General features: G+C 42.1%; 2 protein-coding genes across 9 annotated transcripts in view; both read right to left on the bottom strand.

The window, feature by feature from the left end:
• The window catches only part of baiap2b (BAR/IMD domain containing adaptor protein 2b), a 43,294-nt gene extending 31,548 nt beyond the window's left edge, over positions 1-11,746 (bottom strand). For 2 of the 8 annotated variants that reach the window (XM_061875987.1, XM_061875988.1), the window contains exon 1: positions 11,031-11,095. Coding sequence is in view for 6 of the 8 variants with exons in the window: in XM_061875982.1 (XP_061731966.1) it covers positions 11,031-11,078 (48 nt within the window). In the remaining 2 variants the exon portion in view is untranslated. Of the gene's footprint in view, positions 1-11,030; positions 11,234-11,321 lie in introns of those variants that run through there. The other 6 variants (XM_061875982.1, XM_061875983.1, XM_061875985.1 and 3 more) reach the window with 6 other exon arrangements.
• Positions 11,747-11,869: 123 nt separating this feature from the next.
• chmp6b (charged multivesicular body protein 6b) overlaps positions 11,870-25,000 on the bottom strand; it is a 13,736-nt gene continuing 605 nt past the window's right edge. Inside the window, exons 2-8 of the mRNA XM_061875990.1 lie at positions 22,422-22,531; positions 19,447-19,534; positions 19,261-19,347; positions 19,133-19,198; positions 18,748-18,828; positions 18,589-18,652; positions 11,870-12,309 (exon numbers count right to left, since the gene is read on the bottom strand). Of these exons, the coding sequence (XP_061731974.1) occupies positions 12,266-12,309; positions 18,589-18,652; positions 18,748-18,828; positions 19,133-19,198; positions 19,261-19,347; positions 19,447-19,534; positions 22,422-22,531 (540 nt within the window). The 3' untranslated portion in view covers positions 11,870-12,265. The remainder of the gene's footprint in view (positions 12,310-18,588; positions 18,653-18,747; positions 18,829-19,132; positions 19,199-19,260; positions 19,348-19,446; positions 19,535-22,421; positions 22,532-25,000) is intronic.

The following is a 25,000-nucleotide window of genomic DNA, read 5'->3' on the forward strand; positions in this document are numbered from 1 at the left end:
TAATAGTCAAGATAGTCACTGACTATAGTCGACTAATTGTCAAGATTGTCAATGACTATAGTCGACTAATTGTCAAGATTGTCAATGACTATAGTCGACTAATGGCCAAGATTGTCAATGACTATAGTCAACTAATTGTCAAGATAGTCGGTGACTATAGTCAACTAATTGTCAAGATAGTCGGTGACTATAGTCGACTAATGGCCAAGATTGTCAATGACTATAGTCGACTAATTGTCAAGATAGTCACTGACTATAGTCGACTAATGGCCAAGATTGTCAATGACTATAGTTGACTAATAGTCAAGATAGTCACTGACTATAGTCGACTAATTGTCAAGATTGTCAATGACTATAGTCGACTAATTGTCAAGATTGTCAATGACTATAGTCGACTAATGGCCAAGATTGTCAATGACTATAGTCAACTAATTGTCAAGATAGTCGGTGACTATAGTCAACTAATTGTCAAGATAGTCGGTGACTATAGTAGACTAATGGCCAAGATTGTCAATGACTATAGTTGACTAATTGTCAAGATAGTCACTGACTATAGTCGACTAATGGCCAAGATTGTCAATGACTATAGTCGACTAATTGTCAAGATAGTCACTGACTATAGTCGACTAATGGCCAAGATTGTCAATGACTATAGTCGACTAATTGTCAAGATAGTCGGTGACTATAGTCAACTAATAGTCAAGATAATTGGATGACCAAAGTCGACTAATTTTCAAGATAGTCAGTGACTATAGTCGACTAATTGCCAAGATTGTCAATGACTATATTCGACTAATTGTCAAGATAGTCACTGACTATAGTCGACTAATGGCCAAGATTGTCAATGACTATAGTCGACTAATTGTCAAGATAGTCGGTGACTATAGTCAACTAATAGTCAAGATAGTCGGTGACTATAGTCGACTAATTTTCAAGATAGTCAGTGACTATAGTCGACTAATTGCCAAGATTGTCAATGACTATAGTCGACTAATTGTCAAGATAGTCGGTGACTATAGTCGACTAATTGTCAAGATAGTCGGTGACTATAGTTGACTAATTGTCAAGATAGTCGGTGACTATAGTCGACTAATTGTCAAGATAGTCGGTGACTATAGTCGACTTATAGTCAAGATAGTCGGCGACTATAGTCGACTAACAGTCAAGATAGTCGGTGACTATAGTCGACTAATAGTCAAGATAGTCACTGGCCACTTTGTCCACAAATGCCTGAGCAAATTGTTTAAGAACAACATTTCTCAAGCAGCTATTGCAAAGAATTTAGGGATTTCACCATCTACGCTCTGTAATATCATCAAAAGGTTCAGAGAATCTGGAGAAATCACTGCACATAAGTAACATCAGTGTGTAAAGGATATCACCACATGGTCTCATGAACACTTCATAAAACCACTGTCAATAACTACAGATGGTCGCTACTTCTGTAAGTGCAAGTTAAAACTCTACTATGCAAGGCCAAAGCCATTTATCAACAACACCCAGAAACGCTTTGCTGGGCCCGAACTCATCTCAGATGGACTGATGCAAAGTGGAAAAGTCTTCTGTGGTCTGATGAGTCCACATTTCAAATTGTTTTTGGAAACTGTGGATGTGATGTCCTCCGGACCAAAGAGGAAGAGAACTATCCGGAAAGTGTGGTAGTCATCATGTGTGATGGTATGGGGGTGTATTAGTGTGTTGTAGTCATCATGTGTGATGGTATGGGGGTGTATTAGTGTGTGGTAGTCATCATGTGTGATGGTATGGGGGTGTATTAGTGTGTTGTAGTCATCATGTGTGATGGTATGGGGGTGTATTAGTGTGTTGTAGTCATCATGTGTGATGGTATGGGGGTGTATTAGTGTGTTGTAGTCATCATGTGTGATGGTATGGGGGTGTATTAGTGTGTTGTAGTCAGCATGTGTGATGGTATGGGGGTGTATTAGTGATTGTTGTAGGGTGAAAGTGTTGTAGTCATCATGTGTGATGGTATGGGGGTGTATTAGTGTGTTGTAGTCATCATGTGTGATGGTATGGGGGTGTATTAGTGTGTTGTAGTCATCATGTGTGATGGTATGGGGGTGTATTAGTGTGTTGTAGTCATCATGTGTGATGGTATGGGGGTGTATTAGTGTGTTGTAGTCAGCATGTGTGATGGTATGGGGGTGTATTAGTGTGTTGTAGTCATCATGTGTGATGGTATGGGGGTGTATTAGTGTGTTGTAGTCATCATGTGTGATGGTATGGGGGTGTATTAGTGTGTTGTAGTCATCATGTGTGATGGTATGGGGGTGTATTAGTGTGTTGTAGTCATCATGTGTGATGGTATGGGGGTGTATTAGTGTGTTGTAGTCATCATGTGTGATGGTATGGGGGTGTATTAGTGTGTTGTAGTCATCATGTGTGATGGTATGGGGGTGTATTAGTGTGTTGTAGTCAGCATGTGTGATGGTATGGGGGTGTATTAGTGTGTTGTAGTCAGCATGTGTGATGGTATGGGGGTGTATTAGTGTGTTGTAGTCATCATGTGTGATGGTATGGGGGTGTATTAGTGTGTTGTAGTCATCATGTGTGATGGTATGGGGGTGTATTAGTGTGTTGTAGTCAGCATGTGTGATGGTATGGGGGTGTATTAGTGTGTTGTAGTCAGCATGTGTGATGGTATGGGGGTGTATTAGTGTGTTGTAGTCATCATGTGTGATGGTATGGGGGTGTATTAGTGTGTTGTAGTCATCATGTGTGATGGTATGGGGGTGTATTAGTGTGTTGTAGTCATCATGTGTGATGGTATGGGGGTGTATTAGTGTGTTGTAGTCATGTGTGATGGTATGGGGGTGTATTAGTGTGTTGTAGTCATCATGTGTGATGGTATGGGGGTGTATTAGTGTGTTGTAGTCAGCATGTGTGATGGTATGGGGGTGTATTAGTGTGTTGTAGTCAGCATGTGTGATGGTATGGGGGTGTATTAGTGTGTTGTAGTCAGCATGTGTGATGGTATGGGGGTGTATTAGTGTGTTGTAGTCAGCATGTGTGATGGTATGGGGGTGTATTAGTGTGTTGTAGTCAGCATGTGTGATGGTATGGGGGTGTATTAGTGTGTTGTAGTCATCATGTGTGATGGTATGGGGGTGTATTAGTGTGTTGTAGTCAGCATGTGTGATGGTATGGGGGTGTATTAGTGTGTTGTAGTCATCATGTGTGATGGTATGGGGGTGTATTAGTGTGTTGTAGTCATCATGTGTGATGGTATGGGGGTGTATTAGTGTGTTGTAGTCATCATGTGTGATGGTATGGGGGTGTATTAGTGTGTTGTAGTCATCATGTGTGATGGTATGGGGGTGTATTAGTGTGTTGTAGTCAGCATGTGTGATGGTATGGGGGTGTATTAGTGTGTTGTAGTCAGCATGTGTGATGGTATGGGGGTGTATTAGTTATCATATGTTGTTGTTATGTATATGTTGTTATCATGGACGCCCCTGCTTATTTTAGCAAGACAATGCAAAGCCAGGTGTTACAACAGCGTGGCTTCATATTAAAAGAGTGCGGGTACTAGACTGGCCTGCCTGTAGTCCAGACATTGAAAATGTGTGACGGCTAAAATATGAGGCAGGAGACTGTTGAACAACTTAAGCTGTACATCAAGCAAGAATGGGAAAGAATTCCACTTCAAAAATGTGTCTCCTCAGTTCCCAAACCTACACTGAGTGTTGTTCAAAGGAAAGGCCATGTAACACACTGGTAAAAATGCCGTCTTTGACATGTGTTGCTGCCATTACATTCTAACTTCATGATTATTTGCAACAAATAACAAAGTTTGTCGGTGTGAACATGAAATATCTTGTCTTTGCAGTCGATTCAATGGAATATAAGTTGAAAATGATTTGTTGTATTCTCTTTTTATTTAGCATTTACACAACCTGACAACTTGACTGCTCTTGGGGTTTGTAGCGTTTTATGTGTCAAAACATTTTCAGCAACAGAGTGTGTGTGTGTGTGTGTGTGTGTGTGTGTGTGTGTGTGTGATGGATGATGAGTCAGCAGAGAGCACAGGTGAGTCATGGTGGGATGTAAATTGGCCGCACAGCACGCCGTCGCTCACACACCTTGGCAACAACAACACAACCGCCGAGCGTGGGTCACGTGACTCAGATGCATTGTGGGAAACACTACACACTGTCACCGGGGGGGGGGAAAGGTGGGGGCGCCATTGAGCACCAGGGCCCACCAGCACGCCGTCGAAGAACGAGAGGTGTTTTTTCAAGGACAAGGCAAGAAAAGACTGCTGCCCTCTAGTGGCCACAAGAGGTCTTACATCACCCTACGCACGCACACACACGCACACACACGCACACACATGCCAGTGGCATGCTGGGATTCCAAGCGTGAGTGGAATGAGCGAGCAAACACACAGATGATGTTTGTTCAACACTCGGGGAAGACTTCTTGTCACTAACTCCTCCTCACTGCGGACACAAGATCCTCGAGAAGGTGGCATCACGACTGAGTGGGGAGTCAGTCAGCCCACACACACACACACACACACACACACACACACACACACACACACACACACACAGTGTGAGTCATGTCGATGTGTGTGTGCACCAAGGAAAGCCACACAGCAAGTCAATCTGACAGCCTCATGAACACACGATGATGGGACTATCTGTGGCCATGCAGTAGCTCGTCATTACACCTCTGTGCATCCTAACACCGCCTCCTACACGGCTCGTACACACCCGGTCTGCCAGAGCATAAGAAGAGTTAGAATCCGAGATCAGTGTTGCTATATTTAGCAAGCACTCAGACCTCCTGCTTCTAGGATTTCCCAAAAAGCAAGTGGCAACCAATCTGGTGACTTTTTCCAGTTTTGAAAATCATTTAAAAATCCTATGAAGTTCATAAGAAAAATCCATGTACACATGTGTCACGGCCAAATATGCAAATGATAGAAAGATACCACCAAGGCTAGGAAGTCAACAGGAAGTAATTGTTAAGTAACTCAGAATAATTAGGAAGTAACTACAAAGTGACTGACAAGTAACAAGGAAGTCAACAGGAAGTAACAAGAAAGTAATCAGGAAATAACTAAAAAGTAATTAGGAAGTTACTGGAAGTAATTAGAGACTAACTAAAAGTAATCGGGAAGTAATTATGAGGTATGTAAGAAGTACCTAGAAAATAATTTGGAAGTAACTTAGAAGTAATTGGGAAGTAATTATGAGGTAAGTAGTAAGTAACAGGAAGCTAATTTGGAAGTAACTAAATAATAATTTGGAAGTAACTAGAAAGTAATCGGTATAGTACCTCAGAGGTAAATACGGAAGTAACTACAAATAATTTTACATGTAACTAAAAAATAATTGGGAAGTAACTGGGAGGTAAGTAGGAAGTAACTAGTAGGTAATGTGAAATCAAATAGAAATAATTTGGAAGTAACTAAGAAGTACTTGGTAATGAACTAAAAAGTAACAAATAAGTAACTTTAGGAAGTATTTCTTTTTAAGTAACTAGGAATGAATTGGGAAGAAACTAGAAAGTAATGACAAAGTAACTAGGAAGTAATTAAAAAAGTAACTAGGACATAATCAGGAAGTAACTGGAAAGAAAGATGAAAGTAACTAGATAGTAACTAGAAAGTAATTATAAAGTAATCAGATGTGATGATGTCAGCGTACAAGAGAGAGAGGAAGGTGTGTAAGGTAAATAGGTGAAGATCACACACACACACACACACACACACACACACACACACACACACACACACACACACACACACACACACACACAGCAGGAAGGAACACTAATGAAGCAGTTAGAAGGAATATAATAACACCAGGGCTTCACGGTGACAGAGGGGTTAGTGCGTCTGCCTCACAATACCAAGGTCTTGAGTAGTCCTGGGGTCAACTCCGGGCTCGGGATCTTTCTGTGTGGAGTTTGTATGTTCTCCCTGTGAATGTGGGGGTTCTACTCCGGCTTCCACCCACCTCCAAAGACATGCACCTGGGGTTAGGCCCCTCCCACTTCCAAAGACATGCACCTGGGGATAGGCCCCTCCCACTTCCAAAGACCTGCACCTGGGGATAGGTTGATTGGCAACACTAAATGGTCCCTAGTGTGTGAATGTTTGTCTATCTGTGTTGGCCCTGTGATGACGTGGCGACTTGTCCAGGGTGCACCCCGCCTTCCGCCCGATTAGCTGAGATAGGCACCAGCACCCCCGCGACCCCAAAGGGAATAAGCGGCAGAAAATGGATGGATGGATAATAACACCACAGCAACCCTTACACTCTTTAAATCAGGGGTCTCTAAGTCACTTGACCTGGGGGCCACTGGATGCAGAGTCTGGGTGAGGCTGGGCCGCAAAAAAAGATTTCTTAAAAAAAATGTTGCACACTCCTCAGCATGTCTACTTGTATAATGACGTTTCAAATTGTATCCCTTGTGCACAGCAACATTCTCTGTGCAAATAAGACACGTCGGGGTCACAAAGCAACATTCTCTGTGCAAATAAGACACGTCGGGGTCGAGCCCCTGTGCTCAACAAAGAAATATTGCATCTCCCACTTCTCCTGGAATTGTTTTTGCTCATCACTAACCTTTCTCTTCACTGCAGGCTTTGAAAAAGACATGTTTGGGGTTGTGGATTTGAAAAAGACATGTTTGGGGTTGTGGAATATATTTGTATTCAGCCCACGCACGGAGAATCATTTTATTTCTGCAGTGTGTGTCGTTCCGTTTTTCCTCCCCACAGCAACACGGTGGTCGGCGGATAATTGCCAGGAAAGTAACGGGATAGCCAGCGCAAAAAAGTGAGGGCTCCCGGAGTGTTACCTGAGGTCATAAAGAAATATATGTAGTGTTCATCATGTGAGGCGATGCAAATTAAACAAAAACAAAAATAACTCTTTGAATTGGTCCAGGTTATCGGAGACTGTTATTACTGAGGGACAGGTGTCGCGGTGTGACTGCAGTCAGGCACGTAAGACAACCCTCATCACCATGGCAACGTCTCTGTCGCTTTAACTCATTTGCCGCTTTTCCACTAATGCAGGGGTAGGCAACCCAGAATGTTGAAAGAGCCATTTTGGAGCCAAATAACACAACACTGTCAAGCACCATTCATACAAAACTTGCGGGCCGCACTAACATTCAACTTTCATATTAAGGTGGGGGCCGCAAAATAAAGTCTCGCGGGCCGCAATTGGCCCCCGGGCCGCGTGTCTGAGACCCCTGCTATAAATTATACAATAAATAATATAATAAAATTCTATAAATATTATATAATAATATAATTTAATATAATACATAATAAATAAAATAATATAATATAACATAACATATTATTATAAATATAATAAATAATATAGTGAAGTGAATTATATTAATATAGTGCTTTACATAGTGAAAGCCAATATCTCAGTTACATTTAAAGCAGTGTGTGTGGCACTGGGAGCAGGTGAGTCAAGTGTCTTGCCCAAGGACACAACGGCAGTGACTAGGAAGGCGAAAGCGGGAATCAAACCTGGAACCCTCAAGTTTCTGGCACAGCCACTCTACCAACTGAGCTATGCCGCCCCAATATGATATAATAACGCCAAACAAACCCTAGTCTAACATCCATCCATCCATTTCCTTCGGGGTCGTGGGGGAGGGGTGCCGGAGTTTATCTCAGCTGCATTCGGGTGGAAGGCGGAGTACACCCTGGACAAGTCACCACCTCATCACGGGACCAACACAGTTAGACAGACAACATTCACACACCCTATGGTGCATGACTTCGGAGGTGGGAGGGGCCTAAGCCCGGGTGTATGACTTTGGAGGTGGGAGGAGCCTATCCCCAGGTGCATGACTTTGGAGGTGGGAGGGGCCTATCCCCAAGTGCATGTCTTTGGAGGTGGGAGGAAGCCGGAGTACCCGCAGGGAACCCACGCAGTCACGGGGAGAACATGCAAACTCCACACAGAAAACTCCGGACCTTCGTATAGTGAGGCACATGCACTTATTATAACATAAAGTACTATGATAAATGATATGATATAAAATAATATATTATAACATAACTATTACTCTATTGCAACAGGTGAGGGTTGAAAAGTCATATGCAGCCCCCTCAAGTGGCTACTGTACTTTGTCCTACGATGCATGAATATGACTGTACTTTGTCCTACAATGTATGAATATAACTGTACTTTGTCCTACAATGTATGAATATGACTGTACTTTGTCCTACGATGCATGAATATGACTGTACTTTGTCCTACAATGTATGAATATGACTGTACTTTGTCCTACGATGTATGAATATGACTGTACTTTGTCCTACAATGCATGAATATGACTGTACTTTGTCCTACGATGTATGAATATGACTATACTTTGTCCTACAATGCATGAATATGACTGTACTTTGTCCTACGATGTATGAATATGACTGTACTTTGTCCTACAATGTATGAATATGACTGTACTTTGTCCTACAATGCAGGAATATGACTGTACTTTGTCCTACGATGGATTAATATGACTGTACTTTGTCCTACAATGCATGAATATGACTGTACTTTGTCCTACGGTGGATTAATATGACTGTACTTTGTCCTACAATGCATGAATATGACTGTACTTTGTCCTACAATGCATGAATATGACTGTACTTTGTCCTACAATGTATGAATATGACTGTACTTTGTCCTACAATGTATGAATATGACTGTACTTTGTCCTACGATGCATGAATATGACTGTACTTTGTCCTACAATGTATGAATATAACTGTACTTTGTCCTACAATGTATGAATATGACTGTACTTTGTCCTACGATGTATGAATATGACTGTACTTTGTCCTACAATGTATGAATATGACTGTACTTTGTCCTACGATGTATGAATATGACTGTACTTTGTCCTACGATGTATGAATATGACTGTACTTTGTCCTATGATGGATGAATATGACTGTACTTTGTCCTACAATGTATGAATATGACTACTTTGTCCTACGATGCATGAATATGACTGTATTTTGTCCTACGATGCATGAATATGACTGTACTTTGTCCTACAATGCATGAATATGACTGTACTTTGTCCTACGATGGTATGAATATGACTGTACTTTGTCCTACGGTGGATTAATATGACTGTACTTTGTCCTACAATGCATGAATATGACTGTACTTTGTCCTACAATGTATGAATATGACTGTACTTTGTCCTACGATGCATGAATATGACTGTACTTTGTCCTACAATGTATGAATATAACTGTACTTTGTCCTACAATGTATGAATATGACTGTACTTTGTCCTATGATGTATGAATATGACTGTACTTTGTCCTACGATGTATGAATATGACTATACTTTGTCCTACAATGCATGAATATGACTGTACTTTGTCCTACGATGTATGAATATGACTATACTTTGTCCTACAATGTATGAATATGACTGTACTTTGTCCTACAATGCATGAATATGACTGTACTTTGTCCTACGATGGATTAATATGACTGTACTTTGTCCTACAATGCATGAATATGACTGTACTTTGTCCTACGGTGGATTAATATGACTGTACTTTGTCCTACAATGCATGAATATGACTGTACTTTGTCCTACAATGTATGAATATGACTGTACTTTGTCCTACGATGCATGAATATGACTGTACTTTGTCCTACAATGTATGAATATAACTGTACTTTGTCCTACAATGTATGAATATGACTGTACTTTGTCCTACGATGTATGAATATGACTGTACTTTGTCCTACGATGTATGAATATGACTGTACTTTGTCCTACGATGTATGAATATGACTATACTTTGTCCTACAATGCATGAATATGACTGTACTTTGTCCTACGATGTATGAATATGACTATACTTTGTCCTACAATGTATGAATATGACTGTACTTTGTCCTACAATGCATGAATATGACTGTACTTTGTCCTACGATGGATTAATATGACTGTACTTTGTCCTACAATGCATGAATATGACTGTACTTTGTCCTACGGTGGATTAATATGACTGTACTTTGTCCTACAATGCATGAATATGACTGTACTTTGTCCTACAATGCATGAATATGACTGTACTTTGTCCTACAATATATGAATATGACTGTACTTTGTCCTACAATGTATGAATATGACTGTACTTTTTCCTACGATGCATGAATATGACTGTACTTTGTCCTACAATGTATGAATATAACTGTACTTTGTCCTACAATGTATGAATATGACTGTACTTTGTCCTACGATGTATGAATATGACTGTACTTTGTCCTACAATGTATGAATATGACTGTACTTTGTCCTACGATGTATGAATATGACTGTACTTTGTCCTACAATGTATGAATATGACTACTTTGTCCTACGATGCATGAATATGACTGTACTTTGTCCTACGATGGATGAATATGACTGTACTTTGTCCTACAATGCATGAATATGACTGTACTTTGTCCTACAATGCATGAATATGACTGTACTTTGTCCTACGATGTATGAATATGACTGTACTTTGTCCTACGATGGATGAATATGACTGTACTTTGTCCTACAATGCATGAATATGACTGTACTTTGTCCTACAATGCATGAATATGACTGTACTTTGTCCTACAATGCATGAATATGACTGTACTTTGTCCTACAATGCATGAATATGACTGTACTTTGTCCTACAATGTGACTCTAACTGTACTTTGTTGATGAAACATGTGTCCAGTGAGGTCTTGACATCCCTGAAAACGAGCTCCTAGTCAACAAGCAAGCATGGACTTCCAAAACATCTCCTGGGAATCTCCTCCAACATCTTTGACAATATCGATGATGTCATTCAGGCAGGTATCAATACTCCTGCTGATCACAACTTATCAAAATCAGCGAGGACTGAGCAGGAAGTCAAGAGGGAACAAAACTTCCTGAATGGAGGAAAAGCAGGATTTGATCGACCATCGATCGACCCACAATAAACTCTCAGAAGCCCCAGCGTGTCTCACCTTGTAGACGTTCTCCGTGATTCGGTGCACCTCGTCGGTCCGGGACATGTTTGCCGCGTGATGATGCTGATGATGCTGAGGGTGGTGGTGGTGGTGGTGGTTCCGTCCTTTATAGGAGAGACCTCCGCTGCGCCCACGCCGGAGACCCACACGCGTGCACGCGCACAGGCGGAACGTCAGAAGCGACGTTGCGTTCAGGGACCCTGGGAGAAAAGGACAGCGGTCGGGTTAGTGCGCGATGAAGCACACCTTAGTGACTATTGCACCGTTTTCAAAATGCGGAACTCTTACCGACATTCTAAAAAAATACCGACGTTTTCCTCGTCATTGAACGCCGCGTCCGCAATGCGAGGCACGCCCCCTCAACTGCGTCACCACGCCCCCTCGCCCATTGAGAAGAAGCGTCCTCCCACCTTGTACACAACACACAACATTCTTATTTTCATGTGCGTGCTTCTGTTCAGCAGGTGGGCCACAGAAGCGTTGCATTGTGGGTCAGTGCCATAAAACAGCGTTGCAAAGTGGAGGTCACGTGTTTGATGTATTGCCTGATATCTGCTGGCAGCCGGCAGGGGGCGACTCCTCAGTAACACGTGACCTTGCGGATGACGTCACAGCACCGCCGTACAATATAGCGCGAAGTGGCGGCAGAATGAGAAGGCACATACAAAGACGAGAGAGGACTTCGCAGACCCGGGTGGGCTTTTTTTTCTTCCCGCCACGACTTCCACGCGCATGACTCATTCGCACCGCCCACTCCCACGCGTTCCCGCGAGGGCAGCAGTGGATGTCAATGTCAATGCACTGCTGCCCCCTTGTGGCCAAACACGACAACAGCAGGATGTCCAAAGGAGTTTATTGTAAAAAAAGACTTGGATGCTAGAAAGAAGAAGAATATAATGGAGGAGCAGGGAGAGACAAGAGTGAGACACTGAAGGTGCATGACAGCTTCTCACCAGCTCGACTATCTACTTAAGGCCTCTTTTAGGTGGGGTTTTTTAAACAGCTGAGAGAAAGTCTTGTGTAATAACTGATAACGTCCTTCTTATGCTGGGCTTTTATTTTGAAGTCTCTGCATCCAGAGTCAATATAAGAATGTTTTGTGTACGTACGCGTGCTTCACTTGTCAACACCAGCAGGTGTGATCTGAGAGCAGCTACTGAGCGTGAAAGATGCTCTGCTGGCCTTCCATCAGGGTTGTGAAGAAGGTGAGACACTGTCCACCTGCTGTCCTCTCAGGCAGCCAGAAGCTCCGCCTTCTTCCTGGGATGAACCCTCGCTAAAAGAAACATCAGCCATTAGCACAATTCTAACATATTTCTGCATGTCATCCTAAGTGTCAGACTACATGTCCTCCTAAGTGTCAGACTACATGTCCTCCTAAGTGTCAGACTACATGTCCTTCAAAGTGTCAGACTACATGTCCTTCTAAGTGTCAGACTACATGTCCTTCAAAGTGTCAGACTACATGTCCTCCTAAGTGTCAGACTACATGTCCTTCAAAGTGTCAGACTACATGTCCTCCTAAGTGTCAGACTACATGTCCTCCTAAGTGTCAGACTACATGTCCTTCAAAGTGTCAGACTACATGTCCTTCAAAGTGTCAGACTACATGTCCTCCTAAGTGTCAGACTACATGTCCTCCTAAGTGTCAGACTACATGTCCTTCTAAGTGTCAGACTACATGTCCTTCTAAGTGTCAGACTACATGTCCTTCTAAGTGTCAGACTACATGTCCTTCTAAGTGTCAGACTACATGTCCTCCTAAGTGTCAGACTACATGTCCTCCTAAGTGTCAGACTACATGTCCTTCTAAGTGTCAGACTACATGTCCTTCTAAGTGTCAGACTACATGTCCTTCAAAGTGTCAGACTACATGTCCTTCTAAGTGTCAGACTACATGTCCTTCTAAGTGTCAGACTACATGTCCTTCTAAGTGTCCTACTACATGTCCTTCTAAGTGTCAGACTACATGTCCTTCAAAGTGTCAGACTACATGTCCTTCTAAGTGTCCTACTACATGTCCTTCTAAGTGTCCTACTACATGTCCTTCTAAGTGTCAGACTACATGTCGTTCAAAGTGTCAGACTACATGTCCTTCTAAGTGTCAGACTACATGTCCTTCTAAGTGTCCTACTACACGTCCTTCTAAGTGTCAGACTACATGTCCTTCAAAGTGTCAGACTACATGTCCTTCTAAGTGTCAGACTACATGTCCTTCTAAGTGTCAGACTACATGTCCTTCTAAGTGTCAGACTACATGTCCTTCTAAGTGTCAGACTACATGTCCTTCTAAGAGTCAGACTACATGTCCTTCAAAGTGTCAGACTACATGTCCTTCAAAGTGTCAGACTACATGTCCTTCTAAGTGTCAGACTACATGTCCTTCTAAGTGTCAGACTACATGTCCTTCTAAGTGTCAGACTACATGTCTTACTACATCTCAAATGTCTCCTCTGTCTTTCTACACAAATTGTGTGTGTCCTTCCAAGTCTCCTTGTATGCATCCTATGTGTCCTTCTGTATGTTGGACGTGTCCTGTGTTTTACCTAAGCGTCCTATGTGTCTTTTCAAGTCTCCTTGTACGCATCCTGTGTGTCCTTCTCCATGCCGTAGTCGCCCATGTGTCCTTCTACAATGTTTTATGTGTCCTGGCTGTCTTTCTTTGAGTCCTATGTGTCTTTCTTTGAGTCCTATGTGTCTTTCTTTGAGTCCTATGTGTCTTTCTTTGAGTCCTATGTGTCTTTCTTTGAGTCCTATGTGTCTTTCTTTGAGTCCTATGTGTCTTTCTTTGAGTCCTATGTGTCTTTCTTTGAGTCCTATGTGTCCTTCTTTGAGTCCTATGTGTCTTTCTTTGAGTCCTATGTGTCTTTCTTTGAGTCCTATGTGTCCTTCTTTGAGTCCTATGTGTCTTTCTTTGAGTCCTATGTGTCTTTCTTTGAGTCCTATGTGTCTTTCTTTGAGTCCTATGTGTCTTTCTTTGAGTCCTATGTGTCTTTCTTTGAGACCTATGTGTCCTTCTTTGAGTCCTATGTGTCTTTCTTTGAGTCCTATGTGTCCTTCTTTGAGTCCTATGTGTCTTTCTTTGAGTCCTATGTGTCTTTCTTTGAGACCTATGGTTCCGTCTTTGAGTCCTATGTGTCCTTCTTTGAGTCCTATGTGTCTTTCTTTGAGTCCTATGTGTCTTTCTTTGAGTCCTATGTGTCCTTCTTTGAGTCCTATGTGTCTTTCTTTGAGTCCTATGTGTCTTTCTTTGAGTCCTATGTGTCTTTCTTTGAGTCCTATGTGTCCTTCTTTGAGTCCTATGTGTCTTTCTTTGAGTCCTATGTGTCCTTCTTAGAGTCCTGTGTCCTTCTTAGAGTCCTTTGTCTTTCTTAGAGTCCTATGTGTCCTTCTTAGAGTCCTATGTGTCCTTCTTTGAGTCCTATGTGTCTTTCTTTGAGTCCTATGTGTCTTTCTTTGAGTCCTATGTGTCCTTCTTTGAGTCCTATGTGTCTTTCTTTGAGTCCTATGTGTCTTTCTTTGAGTCCTATGTGTCTTTCTTTGAGTCCTATGTGTCTTTCTTTGAGTCCTATGTGTCTTTCTTTGAGACCTATGTGTCCTTCTTTGAGTCCTATGTGTCTTTCTTTGAGTCTTATGTGTCTTTCTTTGAGACCTATGTGTCCTTCTTTGAGTCCTATGTGTCTTTCTTTGAGTCCTATGTGTCCTTCTTTGAGTCCTATGTGTCTTTCTTTGAGTCCTATGTGTCTTTCTTTGAGTCCTATGTGTCTTTCTTTGAGTCCTATGTGTCTTTCTTTGAGTCTTATGTGTCTTTCTTTGAGTCCTATGTGTCTTTCTTTGAGTCCTATGTGTCCTTTGAGTCCTATGTGTCCTTCTTTGAGTCCTATGTGTCCTTCTTTGAGTCCTATGTGTCTTTCTTTGAGACCTATGTGTCTTTCTTTGAGACCTATGTGTCCTTTGAGTCCTATGTGTCCTTCTTTGAGTCCTATGTGTCTTTCTTTGAGTCCTATGTGTCTTTCTTTGAGTCCTATGTGTCCTTCTTAGAGTCCTATGTGTCTTTCTTTGAGTCCTATGTGTCCTTCTTTGAGTCCTATGTGTCTTTCTTTGAGACCTATGTGTCCGTCTTTGAGTCCTATGTGTCCTTCTTTGAGTCCTATGTGTCTTTCTTTGAGTCCTATGTGTCTTTCTTTGAGTCCTATGTGTCTTTCTTTGAGACCTATGTGTCTTTCTTTGAGACCTATGTGTCCTTCTTTGAGTCCTATGTGTCTTTCTTTGAGTCCTATGTGTCCTTCTTTGAGTCCTATGTGTCCTTCTTTGAGTCCTATGTGTCTTTCTTTGAGTCCTATGTGTCTTTCTTTGAGTCCTATGTGTCTTTCTTTGAGTCCTATGTGTCCTTCTTTGAGTCCTATGTGTCCTTCTTTGAGTCCTATGTGTCCTTCTTTGAGTCCTATGTGTCCTTCTTTGAGTCCTATGTGTCTTTCTTTGAGTCCTATGTGTCCTTCTTTGAGACCTATGTGTCCTTCTTTGAGTCCTATGTGTCTTTCTTTGAGTCCTATGTGTCTTTCTTTGAGTCCTATGTGTCTTTGTTTGAGTCCTATGTGTCCTTCTTAGAGTCCTATGTGTCCTTCTTTGAGTCCTATTTGTCCTTCTTTGAGTCCTATTTGTCCTTCTTTGAGTCCTATTTGTCCTTCTTTGAGTCCTATGTGTCCTTCTTTGAGTCCTGGGTGTCTTTCTTTGAGTCCTATGTGTCCTTCTTTGAGTCCTATGTGTCCTTCTTTGAGTCCTATGTGTCCTTCTTTGAGTCCTATGTGTCTTTCTTTGAGACCTATGTGTCCGTCTTTGAGTCCTATGTGTCTTTCTTTGAGACCTATGTGTCCGTCTTTGAGTCCTATGTGTCTTTCTTTGAGACCTATGTGTCCGTCTTTGAGTCCTATGTGTCTTTCTTTGAGACCTATGTGTCCGTCTTTGAGTCCTATGTGTCCTTCTTTGAGTCCTATGTGTCTTTCTTTGAGTCCTATGTGTCTTTCTTTGAGACCTATGTGTCTTTCTTTGAGTCCTATGTGTCCTTCTTTGAGTCCTATGTGTCCTTCTTTGAGTCCTATGTGTCTTTCTTTGAGTCCTATGTGTCTTTCTTTGAGTCCTATGTGTCTTTCTTTGAGTCCTATGTGTCCTTCTTTGAGTCCTATGTGTCCTTCTTTGAGTCCTATGTGTCCTTCTTTGAGTCCTATGTGTCTTTCTTTGAGTCCTATGTGTCCTTCTTTGAGACCTATGTGTCCTTCTTTGAGTCCTATGTGTCTTTCTTTGAGTCCTATGTGTCTTTCTTTGAGTCCTATGTGTCTTTCTTAGAGTCCTATGTGTCCTTCTTTGAGTCCTATTTGTCCTTCTTTGAGTCCTATTTGTCCTTCTTTGAGTCCTATGTGTCCTTCTTTGAGTCCTGGGTGTCTTTCTTTGAGTCCTATGTGTCCTTCTTTGAGTCCTATGTGTCTTTCTTTGAGTCCTATGTGTCCTTCTTTGAGTCCTATGTGTCTTTCTTTGAGTCCTATGTGTCCTTCTTTGAGTCCTATGTGTCCTTCTTTGAGTCCTGGGTGTCTTTCTTTGAGTCCTATGTGTCCTTCTTTGAGTCCTATGTGTCTTTCTTTGAGTCCTATGTGTCCTTCTTTGAGTCCTATGTGTCTTTCTTTGAGTCCTATGTGTCTTTCTTTGAGTCCTATGTGTCTTTCTTTGAGTCCTATGTGTCTTTCTTTGAGTCCTATGTGTCTTTCTTTGAGTCTTATGTGTCTTTCTTTGAGTCCTATGTGTCTTTCTTTGAGTCCTATGTGTCCTTCTTTGAGTCCTATGTGTCCTTCTTTGAGTCCTATGTGTCCTTCTTTGAGTCCTATGTGTCTTTCTTTGAGACCTATGTGTCTTTCTTTGAGACCTATGTGTCCTTTGAGTCCTATGTGTCCTTCTTTGAGTCCTATGTGTCTTTCTTTGAGTCCTATGTGTCTTTCTTTGAGTCCTATGTGTCCTTCTTAGAGTCCTATGTGTCTTTCTTTGAGTCCTATGTGTCCTTCTTTGAGTCCTATGTGTCTTTCTTTGAGACCTATGTGTCCGTCTTTGAGTCCTATGTGTCCTTCTTTGAGTCCTATGTGTCTTTCTTTGAGTCCTATGTGTCTTTCTTTGAGACCTATGTGTCTTTCTTTGAGACCTATGTGTCCTTCTTTGAGTCCTATGTGTCTTTCTTTGAGTCCTATGTGTCCTTCTTTGAGTCCTATGTGTCCTTCTTTGAGTCCTATGTGTCTTTCTTTGAGTCCTATGTGTCTTTCTTTGAGTCCTATGTGTCTTTCTTTGAGTCCTATGTGTCCTTCTTTGAGTCCTATGTGTCCTTCTTTGAGTCCTATATGTCCTTCTTTGAGTCCTATGTGTCTTTCTTTGAGTCCTATGTGTCCTTCTTTGAGACCTATGTGTCCTTCTTTAAGTCCTATGTGTCTTTCTTTGAGTCCTATGTGTCTTTCTTTGAGTCCTATGTGTCTTTGTTTGAGTCCTATGTGTCCTTCTTAGAGTCCTATGTGTCCTTCTTTGAGTCCTATTTGTCCTTCTTTGAGTCCTATTTGTCCTTCTTTGAGTCCTATTTGTCCTTCTTTGAGTCCTATGTGTCCTTCTTTGAGTCCTGGGTGTCTTTCTTTGAGTCCTATGTGTCCTTCTTTGAGTCCTATGTGTCCTTCTTTGAGTCCTATGTGTCTTTCTTTGAGTCCTATGTGTCTTTGTTTGAGTCCTATGTGTCCTTCTTAGAGTCCTATGTGTCCTTCTTTGAGTCCTATGTGTCCTTCTTTGAGACCTATGTGTCCGTCTTTGAGTCCTATGTGTCTTTCTTTGAGACCTATGTGTCCGTCTTTGAGTCCTATGTGTCTTTCTTTGAGACCTATGTGTCCGTCTTTGAGTCCTATGTGTCTTTCTTTGAGACCTATGTGTCCGTCTTTGAGTCCTATGTGTCCTTCTTTGAGTCCTATGTGTCTTTCTTTGAGTCCTATGTGTCTTTCTTTGAGACCTATGTGTCTTTCTTTGAGACCTATGTGTCCTTCTTTGAGTCCTATGTGTCTTTCTTTGAGTCCTATGTGTCCTTCTTTGAGTCCTATGTGTCCTTCTTTGAGTCCTATGTGTCTTTCTTTGAGTCCTATGTGTCTTTCTTTGAGTCCTATGTGTCTTTCTTTGAGTCCTATGTGTCCTTCTTTGAGTCCTATGTGTCCTTCTTTGAGTCCTATGTGTCCTTCTTTGAGTCCTATGTGTCTTTCTTTGAGTCCTATGTGTCCTTCTTTGAGACCTATGTGTCCTTCTTTGAGTCCTATGTGTCTTTCTTTGAGTCCTATGTGTCTTTCTTTGAGTCCTATGTGTCTTTCTTAGAGTCCTATGTGTCCTTCTTTGAGTCCTATTTGTCCTTCTTTGAGTCCTATTTGTCCTTCTTTGAGTCCTATGTGTCCTTCTTTGAGTCCTGGGTGTCTTTCTTTGAGTCCTATGTGTCCTTCTTTGAGTCCTATGTGTCCTTCTTTGAGTCCTATGTGTCCTCCACATCAACACCAACCTGCCTTCTCCTCCACCACCTCTGGAAGTTGCTGTGATGGAACATCAGGAAGCTCCACGTCTTCCTAAGGACACGGACGAAAGGAAAAACCTTGTTCCAGCTCAGATACTACAAAACTACAACTAGAGTACAACAACAAACACTACAGGACAATGGCACCTGAGTGATGGCCTCCAGCTCGGCCAGGACAGCGTCTTCATCCTCTTGGGACAAGGAGCCGGCCAGCATGTCATCAATTTGCTGCAGAGAGAAAGAAGCAAAGTCATCATGGTGTCTTCATAGAAGTCATCATGGTGTCTTCAGAGAAGTCATCATGGTGTCTTCAGAGAAGTCATCATGGTGTCTTCATAGAAGTCATCATGGTGTCTTCAGAGAAGTCATCATGGTGTCTTCAGAGAAGTCATCATGGTGTCTTCAGAGAAGTCATCATGGTGTCTTCAGAGAAGTCATCATGGTGTCTTCAGAGAAGTCATCATGGTGTCTTCAGAGAAGTCATCATGGTGTCTTCAGCAGCAACATGACCAGAGAGGATGGAGATGCTCACCCTTTGGTAGTCCACAGCATCCTGGGTTTCGTCCAAAATGCGCTCCACGTCTTCAATGGACATGACCTTGGGAGGAGGAGAAGGTGGGTGAGGTGCCAGCTGACTGCTCCATGGTTGCCAGGACTTACCTCGTGCATTTTCTTCAGACACTCATTTCCCACTTTGAGGCCGTCCAGGACCTTCTTCTCAATCTGGACAAACTCCAGGTCCTGCACCTGTAAGGTCATGGAGGAGAACAAGGACAAGGACAAGATGTCAGCCAGCATGAACATGTCATCATGTCATCATGTCTTCATGCTCCAGCTGCCACACACCAGACGCTCCAGGTTGCTAATCTGGTTCTCAGTCTTGTCCAACAGCTGATCCTGGTAGCGTTTCTTCTTCAGCAGGAGGAGAGCTCTCCTAAAGTACAGGACAACAAAAGTCATCTTCATCTCTCCTAAAGTACAGGACAACAAAAGTCATCTTCATCTCTCCTCAAGTACAGGACAACAAAAGTCATCTTCATCTCTCCTAAAGTACAGGACAACAAAAGTCATCTTCATCTCTCCTAAAGTACAGGACAACAAAAGTCATCTTCATCTCTCCTCAAGTACAGGACAACAAAAGTCATCTTCATCTCTCCTAAAGTACAGGACAACAAAAGTCATCTTCATCTCTCCTAAAGTACAGGACAACAAAAGTCATCTTCATCCCTCCTAAAGTACAGGACAACAAAAGTCATCTTCATCTCTCCTAAAGTACAGGACAACAAAAGTCATCTTCATCTCTCCTAAAGTACAGGACAACAAAAGTAATCTCTCTTAAAGCACAAGACAACAAAAGTTGTCATCTCTCCTAAAGTATAGGACAACAAAAGTCATCTTCATTTCTTCTAAAGTAGAGGACAACAAAAGTCATCTCTCTTAAAGCACAAGACAACAAAAGTTGTCATCTGTCCTCAAGTAGAGGACAACAAAAGTCATCTTCATCTCTCCTAAAGTACAGGACAACAAAAGTCATCTTCACCTCTCCTAAAGTACAGGACAACAAAAGTCATCTCTCTTAAAGCACAAGACAACAAAAGTCATCTTCATCTCTCCTAAAGTAGAGGACAACAAAAGTCATCTTCATCTCTCCTAAAGTACAGGACAACAAAAGTCATCTTCATCTCTCCTAAAGTACAGGACAACAAAAGTTATCTTCATCTCTCCTAAAGTACAGGACAACAAAAGTCATCTTCATCTCTCCTAAAGTACAGGACAACAAAAGTCATCTTCATCTCTCCTAAAGTACAGGACAACAAAAGTAATCTCTCTTAAAGCACAAGACAACAAAAGTTGTCATCTCTCCTAAAGTATAGGACAACAAAAGTCATCTTCATTTCTTCTAAAGTAGAGGACAACAAAAGTCATCTCTCTTAAAGCACAAGACAACAAAAGTTGTCATCTGTCCTCAAGTAGAGGACAACAAAAGTCATCTTCATCTCTCCTAAAGTACAGGACAACAAAAGTCATCTTCACCTCTCCTAAAGTACAGGACAACAAAAGTCATCTCTCTTAAAGCACAAGACAACAAAAGTCATCTTCATCTCTCCTAAAGTAGAGGACAACAAAAGTCATCTTCATCTCTCCTAAAGTACAGGACAACAAAAGTCATCTTCATCTCTCCTAAAGTACAGGACAACAAAAGTTATCTTCATCTCTCCTAAAGTACAGGACAACAAAAGTCATCTTCATCTCTCCTAAAGTACAGGACAACAAAAGTCATCTTCATCTCTCCTAAAGTACAGGACAACAAAAGTAATCTCTCTTAAAGCACAAGACAACAAAAGTTGTCATCTCTCCTAAAGTATAGGACAACAAAAGTCATCTTCATTTCTTCTAAAGTAGAGGACAACAAAAGTCATCTCTCTTAAAGCACAAGACAACAAAAGTTGTCATCTGTCCTCAAGTAGAGGACAACAAAAGTCATCTTCATCTCTCCTAAAGTACAGGACAACAAAAGTCATCTTCACCTCTCCTAAAGTAGAGGACAACAAAAGTCATCTCTCTTAAAGCACAAGACAACAAAAGTCATCTTCATCTCTCCTAAAGTAGAGGACAACAAAAGTCATCTTCATCTCTCCTAAAGTACAGGACAACAAAAGTTAGCTTCATCTCTCCTAAAGTACAGGACAACAAAAGTTAGCTTCATCTCTCCTAAAGTACAGGACAACAAAAGTCATCTTCATCTCTCCTAAAGTACAGGACAACAAAAGTTATCTTCATCTCTCCTAAAGTACAGGACAACAAAAGTCATCTTCATCTCTCCTAAAGTACAGGACAACAAAAGTTATCTTCATCTCTCCTAAAGTACAGGACAACAAAAGTTAGCTTCATCTCTCCTAAAGTACAGGACAACAAAAATCATCTCTCTTAAAGCACAAGACAACAAAAGTTGTCATCTCTCCTCAAGTACAGGACAACAAAAATCATCTCTCTTAAAGCACAAGACAACAAAAGTTGTCATCTCTCTTAAAGTACAGGACAACAAAAGTCATCTCTCTTAAAGCACAAGACAACAAAAGTTGTCATCTCTCCTCAAGTAGAGGACAACAAAAGTTAGCTTCATCTCTCCTAAAGTACAGGACAACAAAAGTTATCTTCATCTCTCCTAAAGTACAGGACAACAAAAGTTAGCTTCATCTCTCCTAAAGTACAGGACAACAAAAGTCATCTTCATCTCTCCTAAAGTACAGGACAACAAAAGTTAGCTTCATCTCTCCAAAAGTAGAGGACAACAAAAGTTAGCTTCATCTCTCCTAAAGTACAGGACAACAAAAGTTATCTTCATCTCTCCTAAAGTACAGGACAACAAAAGTTATCTTCATCTCTCCTAAAGTACAGGACAACAAAAGTTAGCTTCATCTCTCCTAAAGTACAGGACAACAAAAGTTATCTTCATCTCTCCTCAAGTACAGGACAACAAAAGTCATCTTCATCTCTCCTAAAGTACAGGGCAACAAAAGTTAGCTTCATCTCTCAAGTACAGGACAACAAAAGTTGTCATCTCTCCTCAAGTACAGGACAACAAAAGTCATCTCTCTTAAAGCACAAGACAACAAAAGTCATCATCTGTGCTGAAGTAGAGGACAACAAAAGTAATCTCTCTTAAAGCACAAGACAACAAAAGTTGTCATCTCTCCTAAAGTACAGGGCAACAAAAGTCATCTCTCTTAAAGCACAAGACAACAAAAGTCATCTTCATCTCTTCTCAAGTAGAGGACAACAAAAGTCGTCTCCTTCAGATGTTGTCCAGCTGGACTCACTCTTTCTTGCCATCTCTCAGCAGCTTCTTGGCCAGCAGTCGTTCCTTCTCCAGCTGCAGGTTGATCTTCTTCTGGTACTGCCTCAGTTTATCTCGCTGTTGCTTCAGTTGCTGCAAAGGCAGAACAAAGTCAGGCGTGGATTATTAAAGTCTGCAAGGAACATTGTGTAGAAATAGGAGAAATAATGTCTACTTATTGGACTGACCGTGACAAAAGAGGTCAGTTAGAATAAAACACACTGTTGGATGTAAAGAACATACAACTCCGTTATTGTATCAAAACTATTGAAATTCAATGGTTTGGTCCATTTTGCAAGTAGATGAAATTATGCACAAAGCAAAGTAAACCTGTAACCCAAGAACAGTTCTTAACAGAAGAGCTTAGGGAAAATGAACCTGAAATATTTGTGTGCATGTACAAGACTTAAAAGCTTCAGCCTATCAGCCTGTGGAATTACAACATTGGAAGGGATGAGTAAAGAATGTCGTGATATGATCATCTTTCACAAGTGTTCAAACTCAAAGTGTTCACAAAGGACAAGGAAGTAGTGATTGTCTTTACAAATCAGATACGGAGTCAACTTTAGGCCACACCTACCCGATACTTAGTGCAAATATGCCTAATGTCTTTGGTAAAATGTAAAAAGTGTGTCAAGTGTCGCTGCTCTTGGGGAATCATCTTGAAACAATTAAAATCATACAAATGAAGGTGTTATTTTGCACTGAGTGCATTATCTTAAATCAGTATTTAACGTTGCCTGTGGAGTCTCCGGATAGCCTACAATCCAACGATACGTGCACCTGCTCTTTTGTTATCATACTGATTGGAATCTTTCAATGCCAATCATTTTCTTGCTTGCATGTTACTCACTTACCTGTGCGGAAGAAAAAGTAGTTCCCACCAATTTTGTTTCATTTACTGTAGACAAGCTCTCAAAGATTTAATTACTTGACACTGTGTGCGAACTAAAGTATCATAAGCACCGATACTTTGATTTGAGAATGGATTTTAGAGCATAAATATTTGGTATCGATGTCTCAGTATCGATCCACACATCACTGCAAGGAAGAAGACTCCTGATAAACATCTTGAACTTGATGTCAACCAGAACTATTTATTGATGACAACTTTTGTGTTTGTTTAAGTTACAATAAGATCACAGCAAGTAAACATTTGTTGCTATCAAACTCTGTTGAAACAAATGAACTCGTCTTCCTCCTCTTTTGAGAGTAGTGTACGTGTGTGGCAGCAGGTGAGTGTGTGGGCGAGAGAGGAGAGGGAGGTCGCTGAGGCTAGTGTGTTGACTGTGTGCCAGACGTAAATAAAGAGCCACGATTTGCAACTAATAGCTGGACTCCTCATTTCGCCCTGGAGTCCGGAATTGTGAAGACCCACTGCCGGGTAAAGTGAAGAGTGTTGCCCTGAGAACCCATCGGCCCTGGAGAAGTGTCTCCCCTGCACTCCTTGACTACGGTCTAGGCGCCGGAAGCAGGAAAGGTGCAGCACTACCTTTGAAAAGATGTGCTGATAGACTGTAAATATGTCCATCCATCCATCTTCTTCCGCTTATCCGAGGTGGGGTCGCGGGGGCAGCAGCCTAAGCAGAGAAGCCCAGACTTCCCTCTCCCCAGTTACTTCGTCCAGCTCCTCCCGGGGGATCCCGAGGCGTTCCCAAACCAGCCGGGAGACATAGTCTTCCCAACGTGTCCTGGGTCTTCCCCGTGGCCTCCTACCAGCTGGACGTGCCCTAAACACCTCCCTAGGGAGGTGTTCGGGTGGCATCCTGACCAGATGCCCGAACCACCTCATCTGGCTCCTCTCCATGTGGAGGAGCAGCGGCTTTACATTGAGTTCCTCCCGGATGACAGAGCTTCTCACCCTATCTCTAAGGGAGAGACCTGGAAACTCATTTGGGCCGCTTGTACCCGTGATCTTGTCCTTTCGGTCATGACCCAGAGCTCATGACCATAGGTGAGGATGGGAACGTAGATCGACCGGTAAATTGAGAGCTTTGCCTTCCGACTCAGCTCCTTCTTCACCACGACAGATCGATACAGCGTCTTCTCCGCCTGTCGATCTCACCATCCACTCTTCCCTCACTGGTGAACAAGACTCCTAGGTACTTGAACTCCTCCACTTGGGGCAGGGTCTCCTCTCCTCTCAAAAGGAAGACCCGCCACCCGGCGGAGGAAACTCATTTGTACCTGTGATCTTATCCTTTCGGTCATGACCCAAAGCTCATGACCATAGGTGAGGATGGGAACGTAGATCGACCGGTAAATTGAGAGCTTTGCCTTCCGGCTCAGCTCCTTCTTCACCACGACAGATCGATACAACGTCCGCATTACTGAAGACGCCGCACCGATCCGCCTGTCGATCTCACGATCCACTCTTCCCTCACTCGTGAACAAGACTCCTAGGTACTAGAACTCCTCCACTTGGGGCAGGGTCTCCTCCCCAACCCGGAGATGGCATTCCACCCTTTTCCGATCGAGAACCATGGACTCGGACTTGGAGGTGCTGATTCTCATCCCGGTCGCTTCACACTCGGCTGCGAACCGATCCAGTGAGAGCTGAAG

This window comes from Nerophis ophidion, linkage group LG17, assembly GCF_033978795.1.
Source record: "Nerophis ophidion isolate RoL-2023_Sa linkage group LG17, RoL_Noph_v1.0, whole genome shotgun sequence".
In the NCBI taxonomy this organism is placed as follows: Eukaryota; Metazoa; Chordata; class Actinopteri; order Syngnathiformes; family Syngnathidae; genus Nerophis; species Nerophis ophidion.